The sequence below is a fragment of the Pristis pectinata genome, chromosome 10, assembly GCF_009764475.1.
Source record: "Pristis pectinata isolate sPriPec2 chromosome 10, sPriPec2.1.pri, whole genome shotgun sequence".
Classification (NCBI taxonomy): Eukaryota; Metazoa; Chordata; class Chondrichthyes; order Rhinopristiformes; family Pristidae; genus Pristis; species Pristis pectinata.
Genome location: NC_067414.1, coordinates 1562103 through 1587016, shown reverse-complemented (window position 1 = coordinate 1587016; position 24914 = coordinate 1562103). Strand labels below are relative to the sequence as shown.

Genomic DNA, 24914 nt, shown 5'->3' with positions numbered 1-24914 from the left:
AAGATTCCAACACAGACACCAGAGACTGCAGATGCTGGAATCTGGAGCAACACACAACTTGCTGGAGGAACTCAGTGGGTCAGGCAGCATCTGTGGACGGAGATGGACAGTTGACGTTTCGGGTCGAGACCCTTCATCAGGACTGGAAAGAAAGAGGGGAGGTAGCCGGTATAAATGGGTGGGGGTAGTGGGTGGAGTGAGAGAGCTGATGGGTGATAGGTGAGTCCAGGTGAGGGGGGAAGATAGGTAGGTGGGGGAGGGGGGAGTGGGAATGATGTAAGAAGCTCCCCACTGTCTTTAAGTCCAGATGAAGGGTCTCGACTGTCCATCGCCCTCCACAGATGCTGCCCGACCCGCTGAGTCCCTCCAGCATGACGTTTGTTGCTCCAGATTCCAGCAGCTTCATTCTCCTGTGTCTGCAGCTTACACGTGGCCTCCTCGTGAATCAGCGGTTAGGTGCAACACTCCTTCAACAGCACCTCCTGAACCCACAACCCCACTGTCCTGAGCTAAGATGGCTGAACACAAACTGTCCTTCTCCACGCCAGCTCTGACCCACTGCTGCCCCATTACTGGTTGAGCTGTTGTTGATCCAGCGTTAACAGAGTTCCGTGATGCCCCATAAAGTTTGGTTCACAGAAGAATGACAAAAAAATTCTTAAGCTTCCAACAATTATCTTCCATGGTAAGTTCTGTATCACCATTTATACATTAACCAAATGTCAGATATCAGCCAGAGAATCTGACAAGACAGTTTCTCTGATTTATATCTAGGGCCCCATCGGAAAGGTGACACCTTGTAAGTACAACCTCTAATTTGACTCACACCAGTGCTGGATTAATTTTACAAAAATATTCAAGGACAACAAGCAAATCAGAACAAAATCAGGCTGTGAATTCTCCTGACAACCCCTGGTATCCTTCCCCGCGCGATGTTGCCCTTTGAGTCATGTCCTCTGCTCTCTGGGTCTCTTATTCTTCACCTTGAAGACGGTTTCACCTTGAAGATGAAACTTTAAATATTTTAATACTGATAATCTCTAACTCTTCAGTTTCAAGATGTCCTAACATTCGATGTAACAAAATTTTCTAACATTCAGAAAACCCATCAGGAAACCACAGAGTAACAGGAGAGTGAAGCATAAGGGAGCAGCCCAAACTGAAGAGCAATGCAAACTCGACACACCAAATGTTCCCTATTCCCCTGCACTCCTTCCTATCCAAGTAATTAGTTTATTCCTTTCCACAAAATAGTGTTGCATCCCCGTCCTTTGTCTCACCAGCAAGCGGTTAAATTCCAAGCATCGTTTGCTTTCTCTTCCTGCTGCAGTAACATACAGATGTACAAGAGTCATGACCGGACACTTACTCAGAGCTGCTTGTACAACGATGGGATCCGATTCCTGAGAGACTTCACTGATTCCCACAGCATTTACAGCTTTTACACGGAAGACGTACTTTTGCCCGTTTATTAGGCCGTGAACTACAAATCTAACGGAGAAAACAGAGAAAGGTTCATCAGGTGTAGTAGGTGAAGTAGTTTTTCAGTGAAGTGAAAACATTCACACGTCTGTGAGCAGGAATAGAACTTCAGAGTTACTGGATTCTGTTCCTGCCTGGATTAAACCTAAACTGAAAAAAATAGTTGCAGACACAGGAGAGACGGCAGATGCCAGAATCTGGAGCAACACCCAAAATACTGGAGGAACCCAGTGGGTCAGGCAGCATCTGTGGAGGGAGATGGACAGTCGACGTTTTGGGTCGAGACCCTTCATCTGGACTGAAAGACAGAGGGGAGATGGTTGGTATAGACAGGTGAGGGGAAGGGCTGGCAGGTGATGGGTGGATCCAGGTGAGGAGGGGTGATGGGCAGATTGGGGAGGGGGGAGTGGGGATGGTGACAGAGGCTGGGAGGTGAGAGGTGGAGGTGACAGAGGGCTGCAGATGGTGGGATCTGATAGGAGAGATGGTTGCAGTGTGTTAAAACTCATGGAGTCGTACAGTACTATAGCACAGAAACAGGCCCTTCGGCCCATCTAGTCCAGCTGGCCTGGTTTTCTACCTAGTCCCAACTACCTGCACCCGGACCACAGCCCTCCTCTCTTATTTGATTTTGTATTGTGAGTTGTGTTGGCCTGCATTTAACATGGCGTTAGCTTGGAGAAGTGAAGTGCCCTTCGGCAGATGGAGGCCACCACACCCCACAGCCCGTTCAGTTCCGTCCTGCCGATGCCAATTTGCCAGACCCCGTGGAATCACAGGGAAGTTCCACATGGAGTAACCGGCCAGAATTTACGGACAGAAGGCAGTGCCCTCTCTTCATGGACTGGTCCCTTCTCCAATATGGGTCTCCTGCAGGTGTGGTCCATGGGAGGTCCATCCCAGCTTACCTGCTGTTGTCGTAACAGGTGCTTCTCCCACCCATGGAACGGGGAGTGGAGAGGGCCCCCAATCCCAGCTCTGCCCTTGGAGGTTCTGGAAGGGCAAATCGGCACAGATCCAACTCGCTGAGCCATTCAGCCAGGGATCATTTTTAAAGGAGCTCTTATATCCCACAGCACAGAAAAGGTTGTTCACTGAGTGAAATGCAGCTAGTTTTACTTCATACAAACCGAGGGCAAGGATTTGTAAAAATGACCTTGTGTATTTCACGGGTTTATGGTTGCACGGCTGCCAGTCACTGGTTCCCAACAGGCAGGAGTCGACATAGTAACCAATCAGTTCAGTGGCGCTCTTTGGAGGTACCCATTGCACAACCACCGAATGCCGGGTGTTCCTCGCACATCGGACAGCACCTGGTGGGGATGGAGTCACTGGAAAAGGGAAGAATAAGCACAACATTACAGAAAAGTCGAAATGCAACACCACATTCAGAGTTCAAGGATGGAAAAGGAGGAAAAGGTGTAATTTTATAAAAGGGAGACATTACACATCAGCAGTCAGGTAACTGGAAAATGCAATAATCATTCTTTGACAGGACCCCCCCAAAATTTCACCACAATATTGGATTCAGTCTCTGGACTGTATAGAGCTTGAGCATTATTAGCTACTTGGTAGCTGGTTTATTATTGTCACAAGTGCAAAGATACGGTGAAAAATTTTGTCTTGCATGCCATCCAGAGAGATCATTTCAAAATATAAGTACATTGAGGTAGTACAAGGGAAAAGCAATAACAGAATGCAGAATGAAGTGTTACAGTCACAGAGAAAATGCAGTGCAGGCAGACAATAACGTGCAAGGGCCATGACGAGGTAGATTGTGAGGTCATCTTTATCATATAAGAGGTCTGTCCAACAAAGCTAGACCGGGAGTTTGGATGCTACAATTGGTAGCAAGGTCCAAGTGTGGGAGAACAGAACCGTACCAGGCTGTGCTGTCCTTTGTGTGTTGCTCTGGATACAGATTGGGCCTGGGGTGTTCTGCTGCCCAGAACCAAAGATGTAACTGTTGAAATCCACCTATAAAGACTGGCCTCTTCAACCAGTGGTCCCCAAGTGTCATCATACAGATCAGATTCAGATCAGTTTATTGCCACAAACACCAGGGTGCAATGAAGTTCCTTGCTGGTGTGAAGCTCACAGAGTGAACAGTGTACGTGGTGATAACAAATACAGCAATAAATACAGCGACGAGCACAGAACAACAGGACGGTGCAGAGACTGTCGTGCGGTCTGAGGCAGTGCAGACACAAATGCTGAAGTGACAATAACGGAATAACGGAGAGAGGGAGAGTTCAGAGTCCGGGAACGTGGCAGCACCGCCGGGAAGGGGATGTGAGGGAGGTGACTGGTTCAGGAGTCCGACAGCAGTGGGGAAGAAGCTGTTCCTGAGTCTGGACGTCGGGGCTTTCAAGATCCTGGATCTTCTCCCAGAAGGTAGAAGAGAGAAAAGGGAACGGCCGGGGTGACAGGTGTCCCTGACGACCCTGTCAGCCTTCCTGAAGCAACGCACGGTGAAGACGGACTGGCTGGAAGGAAGTGAGGAGCCTGTGATGGACGGGCAGTGTTTACCGCTCTCTGCAGGCTCCGTCGGTCCAGAGCAGAGCAGTTGCCGTACCAGGCTGGGATACAACCCGTCAGGATACTTTCTGTATCACATCTTAGAAGTGCCAGAGAATCCTCGTGGATAAGCCGAATCTTCTCAGATACCTAAGTCCATGCACTGATGCACTTTCTTGATCACCGCATCAGTGTGGAGGGACAGGAGAGGTTGCTGGTGATACGGATGTCAAGGAACTTGAAGCTGTCGACCATCTCTACAGCAGCTCCATTGATTGAGGACAGGGTTGTGTTCAGTCCCCGCTTCCTTAGGTCAACAATTAACTGTTTCATCTTGCTGATGTTAAGGGCAGGTTGTTGTTCTGACATCATGACACAAGGTAAGTCATCTCATTCCTGTACTCCATCTCATCATTGTTTTTGATGTGGCCAGTAACAGTGGTGTCACTGGCGAACTTACAGATAGAGCTGATGTTGTATCTGGCCACACAGCCATGGGTATACAGCAATAACAGAATGCAGGGAACTGAGCACACAGCCCTGGGGAGCACCAGTGGTTGGGGTCAGGGTGGATGAACTGTTTTGACCAATTCTAACTGACTGAGGTCTGCAGGCCAGGAAGTCTGCAGACCAGGAAGTCTAGAAAACAATTACAGATGGGGACCCCAAGACCAAGGTGCAGGAATTTATTGGGTACCATGGTGTTGAAGGTTTGATCACAAAGCAGTTTCAATTGATTTTCCTTGATTAAACACCTATGATAATAAACATGGAAATCCATTCTCTTCCTCCAGAGAACCTGGCACACATATTGCTGTTGGACGAACTATGTACGAGAGACTGAGCACTGGTGTCTCTGCTACTTCCAGATGTCCGAGTCGTGCTCTGATGAGGCAACATCTGCACCATTGCACTGTTTCCTTCCTGTAGCTTCTACTTGTTGGAAGTTTTTCAGTTTTGGCGTCTTCACACGCACGGCGTGGAAGGAACAAGAACCAGCAGGCTGTTGGCCAACTGAAGGTTGTGCCTGGACTGAAGGACTCATGATGCAAGCAAGTCTTTCTTACTGACTTACCAGAAACATAAATTAGAAATTGGACCGTGAAAGAAAATGAGTTAAAGAATGACAATTATGGAAAGAATTCTCATGGAATACAATTGAAACTGAAATCTAAATAGGTGGAGGAGATAGTCGAATAAATAACAAACAAGCTGGTCACTGACTTCAGGAGGTGGGGCAGAGTACCCACCCCTGTTTGTATCGATGGTGCTGAGGTGCAGGGGGTTGAGAGCTTCAAGTTCCTCAGGATAAACATCACCAATAGCGTGTCCTGGTCCAACCACGTAGAGGCCATAGCCAAGAAAGCTCACCAGCATCTCTACTTCCTTAGAAGGCTTAAGGAAATTCTGCATAGCCCCGTTGACACCAACTTTTACAGAGCACTATAGAAAGCATCCTAACCAGATGTATCACGGCTTGGTACGGCAACTGTTCTGCCCAGGACCACAAGAAACTGCAGAGAGTTGTGGACACAGCTCAGCACATCACGGACACCAGCCTCCCCTCCATGGACTCTGTCTACACTTCCTGCTGCCTCGAGAAAGCAGCCGACATAATCAAGGACCCCTCCCACCCCAGTCATTCTCTCTTCTCCCCTCTCTTGTCAGGCAGAAGATACAAAAGTATGAGAACACATACCACCAGGGTCAAGGACAACTTCTATTCAATTCTTATCAGACTCTTGAACAGACCTCTTGTACAATAAAGATGAACTCTTGAGCTCTCAATCTACCTCATCATGGCCCTTGCACCTTATTGTCTGCCAGCAGTGCACTCTCTCTGTAACTGTAACACTTTATTCTGCATTCTGTTATTGCTTTTCCCTTTGTACTACCTCAGTGTACTTATGTTTTGAAATGATCTGTACGAATCGCATGCAAAACAAAGTTTTTTTTACTATATCTCGGTACATGTGACAATAATAAACCAATTACCCTGACACCATGTGAATGGGATTGGCTGAAGGCAGGAGAACAGTGTTGCATCATCAATCAGCACTTGTGATTGAACAGGGTAAGTGGCTCATGCTGACCAATTCCAATGACCAAGAATGAATTTCCCACACGGCAGGAATGGGAGAGTACGGTTTAACCAACACAGCTGTCGACAGATGAAAAAAGGCTCAGAGTATACAACATATATTAAGATAATTGAACATAAACATATATATAAACCTGCTCATATTATAATTAAACCTGCTCACATTAAGGCATTTGTCAATAGAAGTGGACCATACATGACCAAGTAATGAGTATCACTGCTTTAGCAAATGCCTGTTAAACTGGTTTCAAGAACGGAAACATCTGATAAACTTAATTCGAGTACTTTGAGGATGTAGTGCATAGTGTGGGTCACAGGGGGTTGGCAGATGTCATACATTTGGAGTTCCGGAGGGCAGTTGATGAGGTGAGTGTATGGGGGAGAGCTCATGGCTTTGGGAAGAGAACAGACTGATGAAAAGGGAACAGAGTTTGGATACGCGGGCCAGATGCAAGTAGTGGGGTGCTGCAGGGGTCAGTGCTGGGACCTAAACCACCTACAATCGATTTGAAGGGACCAAATGTACTATCGCCAAACTTGCAGACAATTTAAATTTGGGTGAGAAAGAAAAGTGTGTCACGGTGTGCCCCTGCGAAGGATATCGGTTGATTATGCAGATGGGCAAAAACATGGCAGATGGATTACGATGTAAGGAAACGGGAGGTGATTTACTTCAGGAGGGAAAATAGAGCAGAATATGGTTTAAACAGAGGCCAGTTCTTGATGGAGTTCAGAAGGATGGGCGGGGGGGGGGGGGTGTGGGGGGGGAAAGATGATCTAATTGAAACCTCCCGAATACAGAAAGGTCTGGATAGAGTGGATGTAGAGAGGATGTTTCCATCAGTGGGAGAGTCTAGGATCTGAGGGCACAGCCTCAGAATAAAGGGATGTCCCTTTAGAACTGAGATGAGGAGGAATTTCTTCAGCCAGAGGGCGGTGAATCTGTGGAATTCATTGCCACAGATGGCTGTGGAGGCCAAGACACTGGGTGTATTTAAGGGAGAGGTTGATAGGTTCTTGATTGTTAAGGGGGTTAAGGATTATGGAGAGGAGGTGGGAGAATGGGGTTGTGGAAAAGAAAACAGCCATGATTGAATGGTGGAGCAGACTGGATGGGCTGAATGGCCTAATTCTGCTCCTATGTCTTACAGATACAACTAAATGCTGCCTGGGGGATTGGAGTGACCTTCTGCATCAGACAGAGGAGCGAGGGCAGGTGATCAGGAAAGGAAACGGAAGATTGTTTTCTGTTGCAAGGGGGAGGAAGAGCAATGTCGGGGAAGTCGTGCAGCAACTGTGCATGGAATTGGTGAGACTTGCCTGAAGTCCTGCACTTGGATTTCATCTCCATACTGAAGGAGCGATGTCCTTGGCCTGGCCGAAGATTAACTCAGCTGATCCTTGGATGTATGGCTCGTCCACTGAGGGAAGGCTGAGCCCATACTCCCGGGAGTAAAGATAAATGAGTGGTCATCTTAGTCAAACCTACAAAGCTTTGAGGGGCTTTGCAAGGAAGAAACCGAGACGATGTAGAATCTTGAACCAGAGGCATAACTTCAGAATAAGGGATTACTTTTGGAGGTGGAAATGAGGAAGGTTTTGGTCTCTGAGTGTTGTGACTTTGGAACTCTCTCTGCCAGAGTGCTGTGGAGGTGGGGGTGGGGGTGGAGGTACTGAGCATATTCAAGGCTGAAACAGGCAGATGTTGGACTCTGGGGAATGACTGGTTACAGGGAACAGAGGCAGAGTGGTGCCTCCCCCTCCCATTGGGCAGAAGATACAAAAGCCTGAGAACACGCACCACCAGGCTCAAGGACAGTTTCTACTCTGCTGTTATAAGACTATTTGAATGGTTCCCTAGCATGATAAGATGGACTCTTGATCTCAAAATCTACCTCGTTATGACCTTGCACCTTATTGTCTGCCTACACTGCACTTCCTCTGTAGCCGTGACACTGTATTTAGCATTCCGTTTTTCCATTTTACTACCTCGATGTACTTATGTATGGAGTGATCTGTCTGGATGACACACAAACAAAAGCTGTTCTCTGTATCTCGGTACATGTGACATGAATAGACAAATTTACCAAACCAATTTGTAAACAGCCACACAAGAGGTTGTGAAACAAAACTCGAGTGCACGGGATTGGGGGATAACATACAGGCGGTGACTGATGGACAGAAGGCAGAGCCATTGGCAGGGAACGACGCTGGGCCTGAGCTACTCACACTCCACGTCAATGATTCCTCCAAGTTTTCTGATGACACGGTCCTGAATGCAAAGAGGCTTCAGGGGGATAGCGGCAGGCTGAGTGAATGGGCAAGGATGTGGCTGGTGGAGGAAGAACGTGAGGTCGGGAAAAACAGAAGAGCATTTTTTTTAAAGAGAGACAGACACCGAGACTACAGAACTGAGGTAAAAGAGTAGTAAGGTCATGGACCGTATCTGGATTACGGAAGAGGAGGTGCTGGCTGTTTTGAGGCGAATGAAGGTGGATAAATCTCCAGGGCCTGACAAGGTGTCCCTGTGGACCTTGTGGGAGGCTGGTGCAAAAATTGCAGTGGCCCTGGCAGAGATATTTAAAACATCCTTAGCCATGGGTGAGGTGTCGGAGGACTGGAGGGTAGCTAATGTTGTTCTGTTGTTCAAGGAAGGCTCTAAGAATAAACTGGGAAATTATAGGACGGTGAGCCTGACGTCAGTCGTGGGTAAATTATTGGAAGGTGTTCTGAGGGACAGGATATATAAGTATTTGGATAGACAGGGCCTGATTAGGGATAGTCAACATGGCTGTGTGCATGGCAGTTCACGTCTAACCAATCTTTTTGAGGAGGTTACCAAGAAGGTCGATGAGGGAAAGGCAGTGGATGTTGCCTACATGGACTTTAGCAAAGCCTTTGACAAAGTCCCACACGGGAGGCTGCTCCAGAAGGTTAAGTCGCTTGGCCTTCAGGATGAAGTAGTCAATTGGATTCAACACTGGCTTAGCAGGAGAAGCCAGAGAGTGGTAGTAGATGGTTGTCTCTCTGACTGGAGACCTGTGACTAGTGGTGTGCGGCAGGGATGGGGATTGGTGCTGGGTCCCTTGTTGTTTGTCATCTATAGTAATAATTTAGATGATAATTTAAACTGGATCAGCAAATTTGCAGATGACACCAAGATTGGGGGTGTAGTGGACAGCGAGGAAGGCTATCAAAGCTTGCAGTGTGATCTTGACCAGCTGGGAAAATGGGCTGAAACATGGCAGATGGAATTTAATGCAGACAAGTGTGAGGTGATGCACTTTAGGAGGACAAACCAGGGTAAGACTCACACAGTGAGTGGTCGGGCTCTGAGGTGTGCCGTAGAACAAAGGGACCTGGGAATACAGATCCAGAATTCCTTGAAAGTGGAGTCACAGGTAGATAGGGTCATACAGAGAGCTTTTGGCACATTGGCCTTCATAAATCAGGGCACTGAGTACAGGAGTTGGGATGCTCTGTTGAAGTTGTACAAGATGTTGGTGGGGCTGAATTTAGAGCATTGTGTGCAGTTCTGGTCACCTACCTACAGGAAAGATATCAATAAGCTTGAAAGAGTGCAGAGAAAATTTACACAGATGTTGCCGGGACTTGAGAACCTGAGATATAGGGAGAGGTTGAATAGGTTAAGACTTTATTCCCTGGAGCGCAGGAGAATGAGGGGAGATCTTATAGAGGTATACAAAATTATGAGGGGTATAGATAGGGTAATGCATGCAGGCTTTTGCCCCTCGGGTTGGGTGAAAACTAGAACTAGAGGTCATAGGTTTAGGGTGAAAGGTGAATATTTAAGGGGGATCTGAGGGGAACTTCTTCACTCAGAGGGTGGTGCGAGTGTGGAACAAGCTGCCAGCGGAAGTGGTGGATGTGGGTTCAATTGTAATATTTAAGAGAAGTTTGGATAGGTACATGGATGGGAGGGGTTTGGAGGGATATGGTCTGGGTGCAGGTAGATGGGACGAGGCTGAAGATCAGGCCAGCATGGACCAGATGGGCTGAAGGGCCTGTTTCTGTGCTGTAGTGCTCAATGACTTTTAAATGGATGGTCAACATTTCCAGTCGAGACCCTTCAACTAGAAACGGTGAGGGATTGAAAGATGCTGGTATTCAGGTCTGGGGGTTCTTGTACACAAATCACTGGAAGTTACCTTACAGGTACAACAAGCAATCAGTAAGGGAAATGATATGATACCCTTTAAGATGTTACCATCAGTGGGAGAGTCCAGGATCCGAGGGCACAGCCTCGGAATAAAAGGACATCCCTATAGAAATGAGATGAGGAGGAATTTCTTCAGCTAGAGGGTGGTGAATCTGTGGAATTCGTTGCCACAGAGGGCTGTGGAGACCAAGTCAATTACATCGAGACCTGGAGAGCCTACACCTTGAATACTGAACATTATCCTTATCTCACCCCTACCTATAGAAAGATGTACTTAAATCAGATGGAGGGCTACGAAGGTTCATCAGGTTGAGTCCTGGGGCAGGAGAGTAAGAACACATGTTCTCTTCCCTTCTCCTTTCACCATTTTGAAGGGGTTGCTCCTTTCATGGTTTCCTGTGCTATAGAAGGTGTCTGGACAGGTTGCATCTCAGCCTGGTATGGCAACTGCTCTGCTCTGGACCAGAGTTTAGAAGGCCCATATCCCTCTGAACCTTTCCTATCCATGTGCCTATACCTGCCTCAACCACTTCCTCTGGCAGCTCCTTCCACATCCGCACCGCCCTGTGGGTGAAAAACTTGTTGAAATGGGGACAGTGGAAGAAAATGTCGCTGAGGTTAGAAAGGTCACACAGCAGAGGGAACACGAAAGCCAAAGGCCCCTCTCTGTTCCTGATGTGCTCACGCCACACATTCTGTGCAAGAAGAGATGTGCTTGTGTTCGCAGTAAACAATCCTGAACCAAGTTGACAGTATTTTGAATCGGAACATTACCGATGCGATCCTGGACCAGGACTGGCTCAGTGGGCACCGATGGCTCGCTCATACCAGACTTGTTCACGGCATAGACACGGAATTGATAGGATTTCCCTTCAACCAAGTCAAATATTGCAAGTCGTGGCGATCTTGCGGCGATCTCCACGTTGACCCGTTGCCAGGAGGAGCTCCCAGCCATCGTCTGAAAGAGAAATGAGAACCTGGTTGTAGGAAGTGTCTGGTTACTTGTTTAAATGTTTGGGAGTGAAGTGTTATGAATGGAGAGCTTGATTTGCTTTTGCTGTCAGCAAGCGACCTGCTGACAGTATCAGAGCTCATCAGGAGAACCGTTTCCAACATCTGTAAAGGAATCTTTGAATACACGAGTTGTCAGTGTTTTACATTTGCTTCTTGTGGATTTTCCTCTCACTGGTAACCCTGTCCTATCGATGCGTTATAAGGAGAATGATTTTCACCATATCTGAAGGGACATACAGAAAATAGAACGCAAGCAAACAGGTCCTTCAGCTCATCAGTCTGCCCTGACCATCGAGTACCCATTTACACCAATCCTACATGAAGCCCATATAAGTATTCCCACACATTCCCATCAATTCCCCCCAGATTCTACCATTCACCTACACACCAGGGGCAATTTACAGTGGCCATTTAACCTCCCGACCCGCACGTCAGTGGGATGTGGGAGAAAACCGGAGCACCCCGGGGAAGCCCACGCACTCACAGGGAGAACGTGCAAACTCCACATAGACAGCAGCCGAGGTCAGGATCGAACCTGGGTCTTGGGCGCTGTGAGGCAGGGGCTCTACCCGCTGTCCCACTGCTTTGTTTAACTCTACCTCGGCCTGTTGAAGCCTCAGATGGGTGCAGGGGTTGGGAGGGGATCTGGGAAACAGGTTAAGTTGAACCATCAACAGTTCACCACCGTGTACCGGGGCTGGGTGGAGGTTCCCTGCTCACCTCAGCTCCACGCATGGGTGAGTTCAAGGGAGATCACTCCCCCTTGGCAGCTTTCACTGGAAGGGGGAAGCCGTCTCTGGTCAGGCCTGGTGAATATCTGGCGAGGTCTGAAGCAGGGTGAAAATCCAAACCAAAACAGAAAATGCTGGAAACACTCAGCAGGTCAGGCAGCATCTGCGGCAGAGCAGGGGGCTTCGAGTTTCAGGTTGAAGACCCTTCATCGGATTGCAGGAAGACAGAAAACCCAGCGAGGGTTAGGGAGGGATTGGTGGAGCCTACACATCCATTTCCCACACCGCTGTTTTTCTGCTCCATCTCCGGGAAAGAGCAAGCCCAGAGTTTCCCTGGTTCGCTCGTGCAGCCCACCAGCCTCCGCTTTCTTCACAACCTTGCTGCCTCCAGTGAGATTCTCTTCCCCTCTCCTTTCACCATCGTGGTTTCCTGTGCTACAGAAATTATCCTGATGGGTTGTATCCCAGCCTGGTATGGCAACTGCTCTGCTCTGGACCGACGGAGCCTGCAGAGAGCGGTAAACACTGCCCCGTCCGTCACAGGCTCCTCACTTCCTTCTAGCCAGTCCGTCTTCACCGTGCGTTGCTTCAGGAAGGCTGACAGTGTCGTCAGGGACACCTGTCACCCCGGCCGTTCCCTTTTCTCTCTTCTACCTTCTGGGAGAAGATCCAGGAGCTTGAAAGCCCCGACGTCCAAACTCAGGAACAGCTTCTTCCCCACTGCTGTCAGCCTCCTGAACCAGTCACCTCCCTCACATCCCCTTCCCGGCGGTGCTGCCACGTTCCCGGACTCTGAACTCTCCCTCTCTCCGTTATTCCGTTATTGTCACTTCAGCATTTGTGTCTGCACTGCCTCAGACCGCACGACAGTCTCTGCACCGTCCTGTTGTTCTGTGCTCGTCGCTGTATTTATTGTTGTATTTGTTATCACCACGTACACTGTTCACTCTGTGAGCTTCACACCAGCAAGGGGTTTCATTGCACCCTGGTGTTTGTGACAATAATCTAATCTGTGTCTGTATCTGATCTGCTTTCCCGCCCCACCAACCATTCCCCTTCTTATGGGTCCCATGCAACCGTGGGAGATTTCCGTTCACCTTTTCCCACCATCCACACACCCAATCCCTCTGTCCAGGTGAGGCAGTGATTCACCTGCACTTCCTCCAATCTAGTGTGCTACATTCGGTGTTCACAGTGTGGTCTCTGTGCCGGAGAAAACAGAGATCGAGCATCAGTGTGCAGAGCACCTGGGTTCTATCTCCAGCCCACTCCCACACCGGCCTCATAGTCTGTGACCTCCTGCACTGTTGTAGTGAGCCCCAACATAAACTTGGGGAACAGCACCTCAACTTCTGCCTGGTCTATCTTCCAGACTCAACATCCAAGTCTACAACTTTAGGGCACTCGATCTCTCGGTCTGTATCAGAACCAACCATTTCTGCTGTAGGTTCTCTACCTTCAACCCTGGCCTGGGTTTCCGTTCCCCACCAGCCCAGCCCAGCCCACTGGTCAGTTCCACAGTCCTGTACTTCACAGCTTTTACTTTCCTTTGATCACATTCTTTCTCTCCCTCCTCCCCCCACTTTCTCCCACCTTCTGCCCTTCCTCCCTCCCTCTTCCCACTCTATTTTTCCCCTCTCTCTGTCCCCTCCCTTTCTCCTTCCCTCTCTAACTGCCCTTGTTTTACAGCTATTTTGTTCCTTTGATCACACACACTCTTTCTCTCTCTCTCCCTCCCTTTCTAACTTCCCTATTAACCAATCAACATCTTATCCCCAAGCCAACCCTGGCCTCCCCCTACCCAAGGTATTCCCTCTGTCCTGTCCACACCCCTTGCATCCTCCCTACAACTTAAAACCAACCAGTTTTTTCTCTTTCTCAGTTCTGATGAAGGGTCTTCGACCTGAAACATTAACTGTTTCTTTCTCCAGACTCTGCCTGACCTGCTGAGTGTTTGAGCATTCTTTTTTGGTTCTATAAAGATGTTGCAGAACCTCGTGAAAGTATACAAGGCTCTTACAGCTTTGCAAGTCTCCAAAATCAATGTGTGAATAACACCCAAACCAGTGTGTTCTAAACAGCAGCCACGGTGATGTTAACCTTTTGAGTGACGTTCTGAACTGCAGCCATGGTGATGTTAACCCTTTGCAAAGACTGTGGTCTATTTTCCTCAATCTTGCTCAGAGCAAACAGCACAAAACAGGTCATTTGACCCATCTAGAACATCGCAGCCCATTTAGGCTGAATTTCATCCTTCCTTACATAAACCTATCAGCATTTTAAACTGAAGTTACAGCTTGAAGATTCAAGTGTAACCAAATTAAATTGTCACAGCGATGTTGGACCCATGCGGAAATACACGTCCAATACCTTTTCAACATAGTACTTCAGGGGGTCCCTGCCCCGTGGATCCGGTGGATCCCAGCTGAGCACGATGTAGTTCTTGCTGGTCTCGGCTGTGTGGACGTTGGTGGGTGAGCCCGGGATCTTCACATCCCCTGTCGAGGAGGGAGAAGGATCACTGTAACTGACATTCTAACTTGTAAACGTCCAACAACAAACATGTGCCTGTGGATAAAAGCACCAGCTCTAAAGAAATACTGCCGTGCCCGTGAACGTGGATAGAAGAGGGAGGTCCCAGTTACTTGGAGTTAGCTGTACAACTAGAGTAAGGTGGTGAATCTACCTGATCACCATCCAGTTCTCTGGAAGGGTCTTCGACCTGAAACATTGACTCTGTTTCTCCTCCCACAGATGCAGCCTGACCTGCTGAGTATTTCTAACATTTTCCATTTTCATCTTACTGTCCAAGATTATCGTTAATACATCCCAGAGTGACATCTATGAACACACACTCACTACCCTCCTGCAGAGCTGGATGGGAAAAGATGCTCCAAGAATTCAGAGTGAAACTAAACTCAGTGGTTCACTTTTCCTATCCTTAATCTAGCAAGCTTTTGATTTGTAGGAGATAACTGGTGTTTCAAACATAGAACATAGAACATAGAACACTACAGCACAGTACAGGCCCTTCGGCCCACAATGTTGTGTCGACATTTTATCTATAGCTATATCATTAGCTATATTAGCTCTAAGTCCTCATAAAAATGATTAGGGGGTGCAGTTGGGTGGGGGTTGCTGACGTGGTCATTCAGATTATGGCTGAGAGAAACACTGGCAAGTTTGGGATCCTGCGTTTGCAAGTGAACTTCCTGGCAGGCGAATCTGTGACTGAGTTCCACCGCTAGAGTCCTGCACACAAAGTTCAGCAAGGTAAGTTATCTCTTCTTTAATAAAATGGTCTGAGGTGATAGTATTAATTTCAGTATCCTATCTAGATACATCACGGCTTGGTACAGCAAACTGCTCTGCCCGAAATTACAAGAACTGCAGAGAGTTGTGGACACAGCTCAGCACATCATGGAAACCAGCATCCCCTCCATGGACTCTGTCTATACCTCTCGCTGTCTCGGTAAAGCAGCCAACATAATCAAAGACTCCACCCAACCCAGACATTCTCTCTTCTCCCCCCTCCCATCGGCAGAAGCTATAAAAGCTTGAAAGCACATACCACAGACTCAAGGACAGCTTCTGTCCCGCTGTTATGACTCTTGAATGGACCTCTTGTATGATAAAGGTGAACTCTTGATCTCCCAATCTACCTCATCTTGGCCCTTGCACCTTATTGTCTGCCTGCACTGTACTTTGTCTGTAACTGTAACACCACATTCTGCATTATGCAAAGTTTTCACTGTACCTCAGTACATGTGACAATAATAAACCAATTACCAATTATATCTAAGTGAGTCAGAGACATTGATACAGTCATGACCCAGGTTTTGCTGGGTTATGCCAGCTGCACTGCATGGAGCCAACAGTACTGGTCAGCGCAGGTGCTGGTAAACGTTGAATGCACGTGTTCCAAACTGGTTGAGTTCTGGCAAACATTTCCAGGCGGATCTCAGAGCAGGAGCCTGCCAACATTGCCAGCATTTCTGCCAGGGAATTCTCTCTCAGACCTGGTAAAAGATGTGTGTTTGGATGGGGAATTAACAGCATCTTTTAAAATTATGTTTTGATATGTGCTCAACAAAGGAACCATGGTTGACAAGAGAGGTGAAACATTTAGTCAAGAGGAAGAAGGAAGCATATTTAAGCTTTAAGAAGCAAAAATCAGGCAGGGCTCTTGAAAATTACGAGGTAGCCAGGAAGGAGCTTAAGAAGAGACTTAGGAGAACTAGACGGGGGCATGAGAAGGTCTTGGTGAGTTGAAATTAAGCAAAACCCCAAGGTGTTCGACATGGACGTGAGGAACAGGAGGATGACTAGAGTGAGGGTAGGGCCACTCAGGGATAAAGGGGGAAACATGCCTGGAGGCGGAGAAGGTAGGGGGAGGTCCTTAATGAATACTTTGCTTCAGTGTTCACCAGGGAGAGGGACTTTGATGAATGTGAGGTCAGTGTAGAACAGGCTAACGTGCCGGAGCACGTTGAGGTTAAGAAAGAGGGAATATTGGAGCTTCTGAAAAACGTCAGGATAGTTGTTTCCGGGAACAGACGGGATATACCCCAGGTTACCATGGGAGGTGAGGGAAGAGATTGCTAGGGTGTTCACAGTAATATTAAAAAGATTAGAATTAGAACATTATAGCACAATGCAGGCCCTTCAGCCCACAATGTTGTGCCGACATTTTATCCTGCTCTAAGATCTATCTAACCCTTCCCTCCCACATAGCCCCCATTTCTCTAACATTCATCTAAGAGTCTCTTAAATGTCCCTAATGTATCTGCCCCCACAACCTCTGCCGGCAGTGCGTTCCACACACCCACCACTCTGCGTAAAACAACTTACCTCTGACATCCCCCTTATACCTTCCTCCAATCACCTTAAAATTATGTTCCCTCATGTTAGCCATTGTCACCCTGGGAAAAAGTCTCTGACTGTCCACTCGATCTATGCCTCTTATCATCTTGTACACCTCTATCAAGTCACCTCTCATTGTCTTCCTCTCCAAAGAGAAAAGCCCGAGCTCACTCAACCTATCCTGATAAGACATGCTCTCCAATCCAGGAAACATCCTGGTAAAGGTAAATCTCTTCTGCACCCTCTCTAAAGCTTCCACATCCTTCCTATAATGAGGTGACCAGAACTGAACACAATACTCCGTGTGGTCTGACCAGAGTTCTCTAGAGCTGCAACATTACCTCACGGCTCTTAAACTCTGAACGTGCAAACTCCACACAGACAGCAGCAGAGGTCAGGATCAAACCCACAGCCCCGGAGCTATGAGATGGCCACTCGAGGAACTGCACGACACTCCTGCTCCTTTCTTTTGAAAGAAACTCTAACTATAAACTCAAGCAAACAGCTTGTCTTCTAACTCTCACACTTTTTATTTCGATGCTGAAGACTGACTGCAGGCTCATCTCCACATTAAACATTCGCACTGCGCTAAAATCCATCCCAATGTGTTCTGATCAACTTCCACACAGCAAAGAAAAGGTTGGTCCTCAAAATGAGGTGGCAGAGATTAATGTGATACACACGTTTGTTAGTCACACAATACTTGCTGTGATATCCAGGTTTTAATAACTAGAGTTAAAATGAACAAGAAAATTATATTTGGAATTGTATCTACCTTCCAAGTCGTCCTGGGAAATCATGATCTGTCTGCTTGCATCAAAATGGATGGCTGAGAAAAGAAATACCAAAATAAAAACTTTGTCCAGTAAGGAATATGAAGCAAAAATAATCAAGAACCTTTACAACAAAAGACAAAAATTAAAATATCTAAACAAAATGCTAATCATTTCTCCTTTTCACAAAAGTCTTTCAGTCTTTGGGGGGCGGGGGGTGTGGGTGGGATTGTGTCCCTGAGGCAATGCCTTCCCTGTAATGGACCAGGAACAGGGCTTTCCCTTCCCTGGACATCAAGATGGAGATGAAATGTTGGTGATAAATTTTAACAGGAAAGACCCAAACACACCCAGCAGCAGCAGGATGCCCGGTGGCACCTTTCCCTCAGTGTCAGCAAAACAAAAGAACGTGTCACTGACTTCAGGAAGCGGGGCAGAGTTCACACCCCCATCTGTATCAGCGGTGCTGAGTTCCTGGGTGTAAACATCACCAACAATTTGTCCTGGTCCAGCCATGTAGACGATACGGCCGAGAAAGCTCACCAGTGCCTCTACTTCCTCAGAAGATTAAGGGAATTCAGCATGTGCGCAATGACCCTCACCAATTTTTACAGATGCACCATAGAAAGCATCCTATCTGGATGCATCACATCTTGGTACAGCAACTGCTTTGTTCGAGACCGCAAGAAACTGCAGAGAGTTGTGGACACAGCCCAGCATCCCCTCCATGGACTCTGTCTACACTTCCCCCTGCCTCAGGAAAACAGCCGACGTAATCAAGGACCCCTCCCACCCCGGTCATTCTCTCTCCTTACTCCCATTGGGAAGAAAATACAAAAGCTGGAGAACACATACCACCAGGTTCAAGGACAGATTCTATCCTGCAGTTATCAGACTCTTGAATGGACCTCTCTTATGCTAAAGATGAACACTTGATCTCTCCATCTACCTCATTGTGGCCCTTGTACTTCACTTGTCTGCCTGCACTGCACTTTCTCTGTAACTGTAACACTATATTCTGCATTCTGTTTTCCTTTTCTACCACCTCAATGTACCTGTGTATGGAATGATCCGCCTGGATGGCATGTAAAACAGAGAGCTTTTCACTGCGTCTCAGTACATGTGACGATAATAAACCAATAACCAATTCCAAGTGTAGATGAGCACAGCAACTTGGTGACCACAAGTGAGAAGGTGCCGAAATAAATCAGCACATTCAGCAAACCAGAGACCAGTCGAGGTACGTATTGGGAGCACTGCATCTGACTGGACCTAGATCCAACAGACTTGAAATAAAAGTTATAAATATGGCTTTGAAATAATTTTAGTTCTCTAAAGACCACCTCTTGCACAACCAGTGTCTTTCCTTTTTTTTGCACTGAGGATTTCTTTTTACAGTCTTTTTTTTACACTGTGTGGTATAGTTTATGTACAATTTATATCTGTGTGTTGTCTGTACCTACGTGCCTGAGATGCTGCTGCAAGCAAGTTTTTCATTGTACCTGTACCTCACTGTACTTGTGCACATGACAAGAACCTTGATTTTGATACAAGAACAGAGCAACAGAAGGACACTGAGACAAAGTTCTTTAAGCTTCAAACAAACTGCTGGAGGAACTCAGCAGGTCAGGCAGCACCTGTGGAGGGAAATGGACAGTTGACGTTTCAGGTGGAGACCCTTCGTCTGGATGTCACCGGTTCATTTCCCTCCACAGATGCTGCTCGACCCGCTGAGTTCCTCCAGCAGGTTGTTTGTTGCTCCGGGTCCCAGTATCTGCACTCTCTAACTCTGTTTTTTGAGATTCAGCAGATTTTTTTCTGAGCAGAGATTAAAAAGCAACAGTTAGCAGGTAAAGCTGGGCTACACTTCCTCTGGAGACACCAAAGACGGCAGAGGCTGGAATCTGGAGCAACACACAATCTGCTGGAGGAACTCAGTGGGTCGAGCAGCGTCTGTGGGGGAAGGAATTGTCAAAGTTTCGGGTCAAAACCCTGCATCAGGAAAGCTTTTCCAAAGCTTTTCCTTCATTGAGGTGGGGTTTTATCTGCATTTTAACTTTCTGACAAGAGTATCAGGCATGTTGAAGTGGTGCTGAGGGGTAAATCATGGAATCATAGCGAGATACAGCAGGGAAACAGGCCCTTGGGTCCATTGAGTCCGTGCTAACCATCCAGAACTCATTTACGCTGACCTTACATTAATCTCACTTTATTCTCCCCACATTCCCGGCAACTTCCCCCAGTTTCTACCCCCCACCCACACCCTGGGGACAACCTACAGTGCCCAGTTAACCCACAACCTGCCTGCCTTTGGAATGTGGGAGCACCTGGGGGAAACTCACCAGTCACAGGGAGAACGTGCAATCTCCACACAGACAGCACCCGAGGTCAGGATCGAACCTGGATCTCTGGCGCTGTGAGGCAGCGGCTCTACCTGCCGTACCACTGTGGCACAACAGCAGTATGACGCTGCCAAATGCCTCCTTCCCCTGTGAAACAGTGGAGGCAGCACTTGGCCTCCTGCTGCTCACCAGTTTCATTGGTTTGTAATCTGTGTTGCAGCTGAAACAAAAGCAGAAGCACCAGCGTTTGCGGACATTTGTCAGTAAAAGGTGCTTGGATCTGGAATCTGCACCTGCAGTTAAACAAGAAGATCCAGAGGTTGCCATCCATTTCCCTTCAAACAACGGACTCTGCCTACAGCTGTTGACATCCCCGCAGCTCACTGGAACACGTTAACAGATGTCTCATTATTTTGGATGGGGAGATGGAGGTTTGGATGGAACGTCGGAAGATGAAGAAAGAACTGATAGTCACAGAGACATGCAGCACAGGAACAGGCCCTTTGGCCCAACTCGTTCATGCCAACTGTGTTGCCCAGCGAGCTCGTCCCATCAGCCCGCGTTTGGCCGACAGCCCTCTAAACCTCTCCTATCCTTGGACTTACAGTGGCATGCAAAGGTTCGGGCACCCTTGGTCAAAATTTCTGTTTCTGTGAATAGTTAAGTGAGTAGAAGATGAACTGATCTCCAAAAGTCATAAAGTTAAAGATGAGACATTCTTTTCAACATTTTAAGCAAGATTGGTGTATTATTTTTGTTTTGTACAATTTTAGAGTGAAAAAAAGGAAAGGGGCACCATGCAAAAGTTTGGGCACCCCAAGAGATTTGAGCTCTCAGATAACTTTTACCAAGGTCTCAGACCTTCATTAGCTTGTTAGGGATATGGCTTGTTCACAGTCATCATTAGGAAAGGCCAGGTGATGCAAATTTCAAAGCTTTATAAATACCCTGACTCCTCAACAATCAGCAGCCATGGCCTCCTCTAAGCAGCTGCCTAGCACTCTGAAAATTAAAATAAATGATGCCCACAAAACAGGAGAAGGCTATAAGAAGATAGCAAAATGTTTCCAGGTAACCGTTTCCTGAGTTCCTAATGTAATTAAGAAATGGCAGTTAACAGGAACGGTGGAGGTCAAGTTGAGGTCTGGAAGACCAAGACAACTTTCTGAGAGAACTGCTCATGGGATTGCTAAAAAGGCAAATCAAATCCCCCGTTTGACTGCAAAAGACCTTCAGGAAGATTTAGCAGACTCTGGAGTGGGGGTGTACTGTTCTACTGTGTAATAACACCGGCACAAATATGACCTTCATGGAAGAGTCATCAGAAGAAAACCTTTCCTGCGTCCTCACCACAAAATTCAGTGTCAGAAGTTTGCAAAGGAACATCTAAACAAGCCTGATGCATTTTGGAAACAAGTCCTGTGGACTGATAAAGTTAAAATAGAACTTTTTGGCCGCAATGAGCAAAGGTATGCTTGGAGAAAAAAGGGTGCAGAATTTCATGAAAAGAACACCTCTCCAACTGTTAAGCATGGGCGTGGATCGACAGATGCTGCTCGACCCACTGAGTGTCTCCAGCAGATTGTTTGTTGCTCCAGGTTCCAGCATCTGCCGTCTCCAGTGTCTCCACCTCCTTCAACCCTCCTTCCTGTAAGGATTCCATTCCAATCTCCAATTTTCTCTGTCTCTGCTTGAATGATGAGACGTCCCACACCAGTGTCTGTAAGAGGCCTCACTGTTTCCTGAACAGCGGCTCCCTCTCTCTCACCATTGACAGGTCTCCAACATTTCCTACACGCCTGTTCTTACCCGGTTCCCCTTCCAGCCCACCAGCTTCCACCCTCGACAGATAATCCTCCACCATTTCTGCCACCCCTCATCGGACACATCCCCCTCTCCGTCTCAGCATTCTGAAGGGATGTTTCCACCCCGACTCTCTGGTCCACTCTTCTGTCCCCACCAACTGCTCCCTTCCTCACGGAACGTTCCCATGAACACAGGAGACGCTCTTCTCCCCTTGCTTCCCAGCAACCGGGGACCTGAACGGTCCTTCCAGGTGAAGCAGTGATTCACCTGCACCTCTGCTGATCCACTGCACTGCATCCACTGCTCAAGGTGTCACCTCCTCCACGTTGGAGAAACCAAATGCCGATTGGCTGACCGTTTACCAGACACAAGAACACCCTGATCTTCCAATCACCTGTCACTTTGCCCCCACGCCCTCGCTGACCTTTCTGCCTTCAGCCTCCTACAAGGCCCAACAGGAGCTCAAAGAGCAACACCTCATCTTCAACCTGGGCACGTGGCACTCGAGACTCGAGAATGAGTTTAGGGGTTTCTGGTTGTCATCTTTCAGATGGTCGCACCTTTCTGTTTCAGTTTGTTTCTCTACAACGGCTGCTTTGTAAAGTGATTGTTGCCAGGATGACTTTGCTCCCCACCCTATCAGACACGCCTCTGGTCTCCCCAGTACTCTTTCTCTCTGCAACTTGAAACACGCTCATTTCCTCACTTTTCCAGCTGTGATGGGATCCTCGACCTGAAATGCTGACTGCTTCTCTCTCCTCTGATGCTGCCTGACCTGTTCAGAACCCAGACCTTCACAGGACACTCAGAAGTACATCAGAGAGTCATCGAGTCATCAAGTCAAACAGCATGGAAACAGGCCCTTCAGCCCAACTGGTCCCTACCGACCAAGATGCCCATCTAAGCTGGTCCCATTTGCCTGTGTTTGCCCATATCCCTCTAAACCTTTCCTCTCCATGGACCTGTCCAAATGTCTGTTAAACACTGCAATTGTACCCACCTCTACCACTTCCTCTGGCAGCTCGTTCCACACACCCACGACCCTCTGAGAAAAACTTGCCCCTCAGGTCCATTTAAATCTCTCCCCTCTCACCTTAAACTTGTGCCCTCTAGTTTTAGACCCCCCTACCCTGGGGAAAAGACAGTGACCACCCACCTTATCGGTGCCCCTCATGATTTTATAAACCTCTATAAGGTCACCCCTCAGCCTCCTTCGCTCGAGGGAGAACAGTCCCAGCCTGTCCGGTCTCTCCTGATAACTCAAGCCCTCCAGTTCTTCCAGACCTCTTGTTCTGGGTTGTTTTTGATCCAAATGATAAATGCACAAACTGAGCCCAGACCTCGGGCACTGGTTACATCGGCCGCGAGGTAGACACTGGGACAGTCGTGGTTTAGCATGTACATCCTGTATCGTCACCTGTACTGCGGAACGTTTGAGGACATCATTCCTTACTTCTTATGGAGCCAGTGCCTTGAGATAGTTCAAAGCCATATTATTTTTTAAATAACTGATAAATACTCCTGACGGAGATGAGATTAAGTACAAAGTTAATTGGGATGCGGTCTGTGAACGTCAGGTACTCACTCTGCAGCCTTGCGAAGTCAGCAGGGTCAAAGGCCGTCACGGTGTCCGTGACCCTGGAGGGCTTGCTGATTCCACTTTTATTCACAGCGCGCACACGGAAAGTGTAGGAACGTCCTTCAAACAGGCCGGTCACGGGATATTTGCAAATTTTAACCGGGGCGTCATTACACTGGATCCAGTTGTCTGTTCCAGCTTCACATCTGCAACAACAACGAGAAGTGCTGGCACCTTCACATCTGGCACAGACACCAGAACCTTCCCAAAGCAGAACCTGAGTGCAGTCACATCCACATTCGGTTCTCTCCAAAATATAAACCAGTTCAATTTTCTTTTACAAAATCTTAACGTGCAACAAGTAACATGAACAACAGCCGCACCATTGGCAAGTTCCGTTTGTTGTCTCACAAATATGTACTTAACTTCTCAACGATCCCTCACTGAACATCCCTTACCTCCTAACCTTCCTTCTAAAGCAGTACACATTCAGCCCAGGCAGTGTCAACACTGGAGAAGCAATGTTTAACAACGTGTTGAAACACTGAACAAGTCCATCAGACCACAAGACATAGGAGCAGAATTAGGCCATGCAGTTAGCATAACGCTATTACAGCACCAGCAACCCGGGTTCAATTCCAGCCGCTGTCTGTAAGGAGTTTGTACGTTCTCCCCGTGTCTGCGTGGGTTTCCTCCAGAAAGGTTTAGAGGGATATGGGCCAAATGGGACCAGCTCAGGTAGGCAACTTGGTCAGCATGGACAAGTTGAGCTGAAGGGCCTGTTTCTGTGCTGTATAACTCTATCAATATATGACCTATCCTTGAGGAAACAGAGGATCCAAACCTTCACAGAATACAAAACAAGAGGAGGAAATAACTGGGATAAGATGCATCTTTCAGAATACAAAGAACCATTGATAACAGAGTTACATAAATTGCAGAATTTTCTGCTCTTCCCGTTCACTAACTACAGAAAGGGGAACTAATGCAGAGTGTGCTGGGCAGGGCGACCCATTCAGCAGATAGTTCTCCGGTTCCTGGCTTCTCTCAGCAGCCAGAGCTCCATCAACGACAGAGTTTCACTGCTGAGTGTGACGAATGCTCTTATTGTCTCTTGTCCATCATCGCTTGAAAGCCGGGATGTCACTCTCACTCTGAGTGAAGGTTGGCGACAGTCACGTTGGATTCACAAGCAAAGGGAAACCCAGAATGGTAGGGTGCCCGTCAGCTGAATTCTCCACCGGTTTTGGGAATTGCTCACCAAATCATTAGACATTGGGCTCCTCTGAGACTCCGGCATGAAGACCACCACACCCACCCCACTTCCTTCTCCGCTACAACAACATTCATACCTGTCAACAAAATATCCAATCACGGGACTCTCGTGGGTGACGTTTGGCGGTTTCCAGGTGAGGATGACATAATCCTTGTTGGCATCATAGTACGTGACATCCATTGGTGCTCCTGGGGCTCCAGCCACTGGGGCGGCGGCATCTGTGTGGGCAAGAAGGAAGGGGAATGTTCCT

The 24914-nt window shown here is 47.7% G+C and overlaps 1 protein-coding gene across 1 annotated transcript in view; it reads right to left on the bottom strand.

Moving 5' to 3' along the window:
* myom2b (myomesin 2b) overlaps positions 1-24914 on the bottom strand; it is a 118266-nt gene that overhangs the window by 48439 nt on the left and 44913 nt on the right. The window contains exons 10-16 of the mRNA XM_052024836.1: positions 24741-24882; positions 23395-23594; positions 17664-17717; positions 14396-14523; positions 11055-11238; positions 2639-2813; positions 1370-1491 (exon numbers count right to left, since the gene is read on the bottom strand). Of these exons, the coding sequence (XP_051880796.1) occupies positions 1370-1491; positions 2639-2813; positions 11055-11238; positions 14396-14523; positions 17664-17717; positions 23395-23594; positions 24741-24882 (1005 nt within the window). The remainder of the gene's footprint in view (positions 1-1369; positions 1492-2638; positions 2814-11054; positions 11239-14395; positions 14524-17663; positions 17718-23394; positions 23595-24740; positions 24883-24914) is intronic.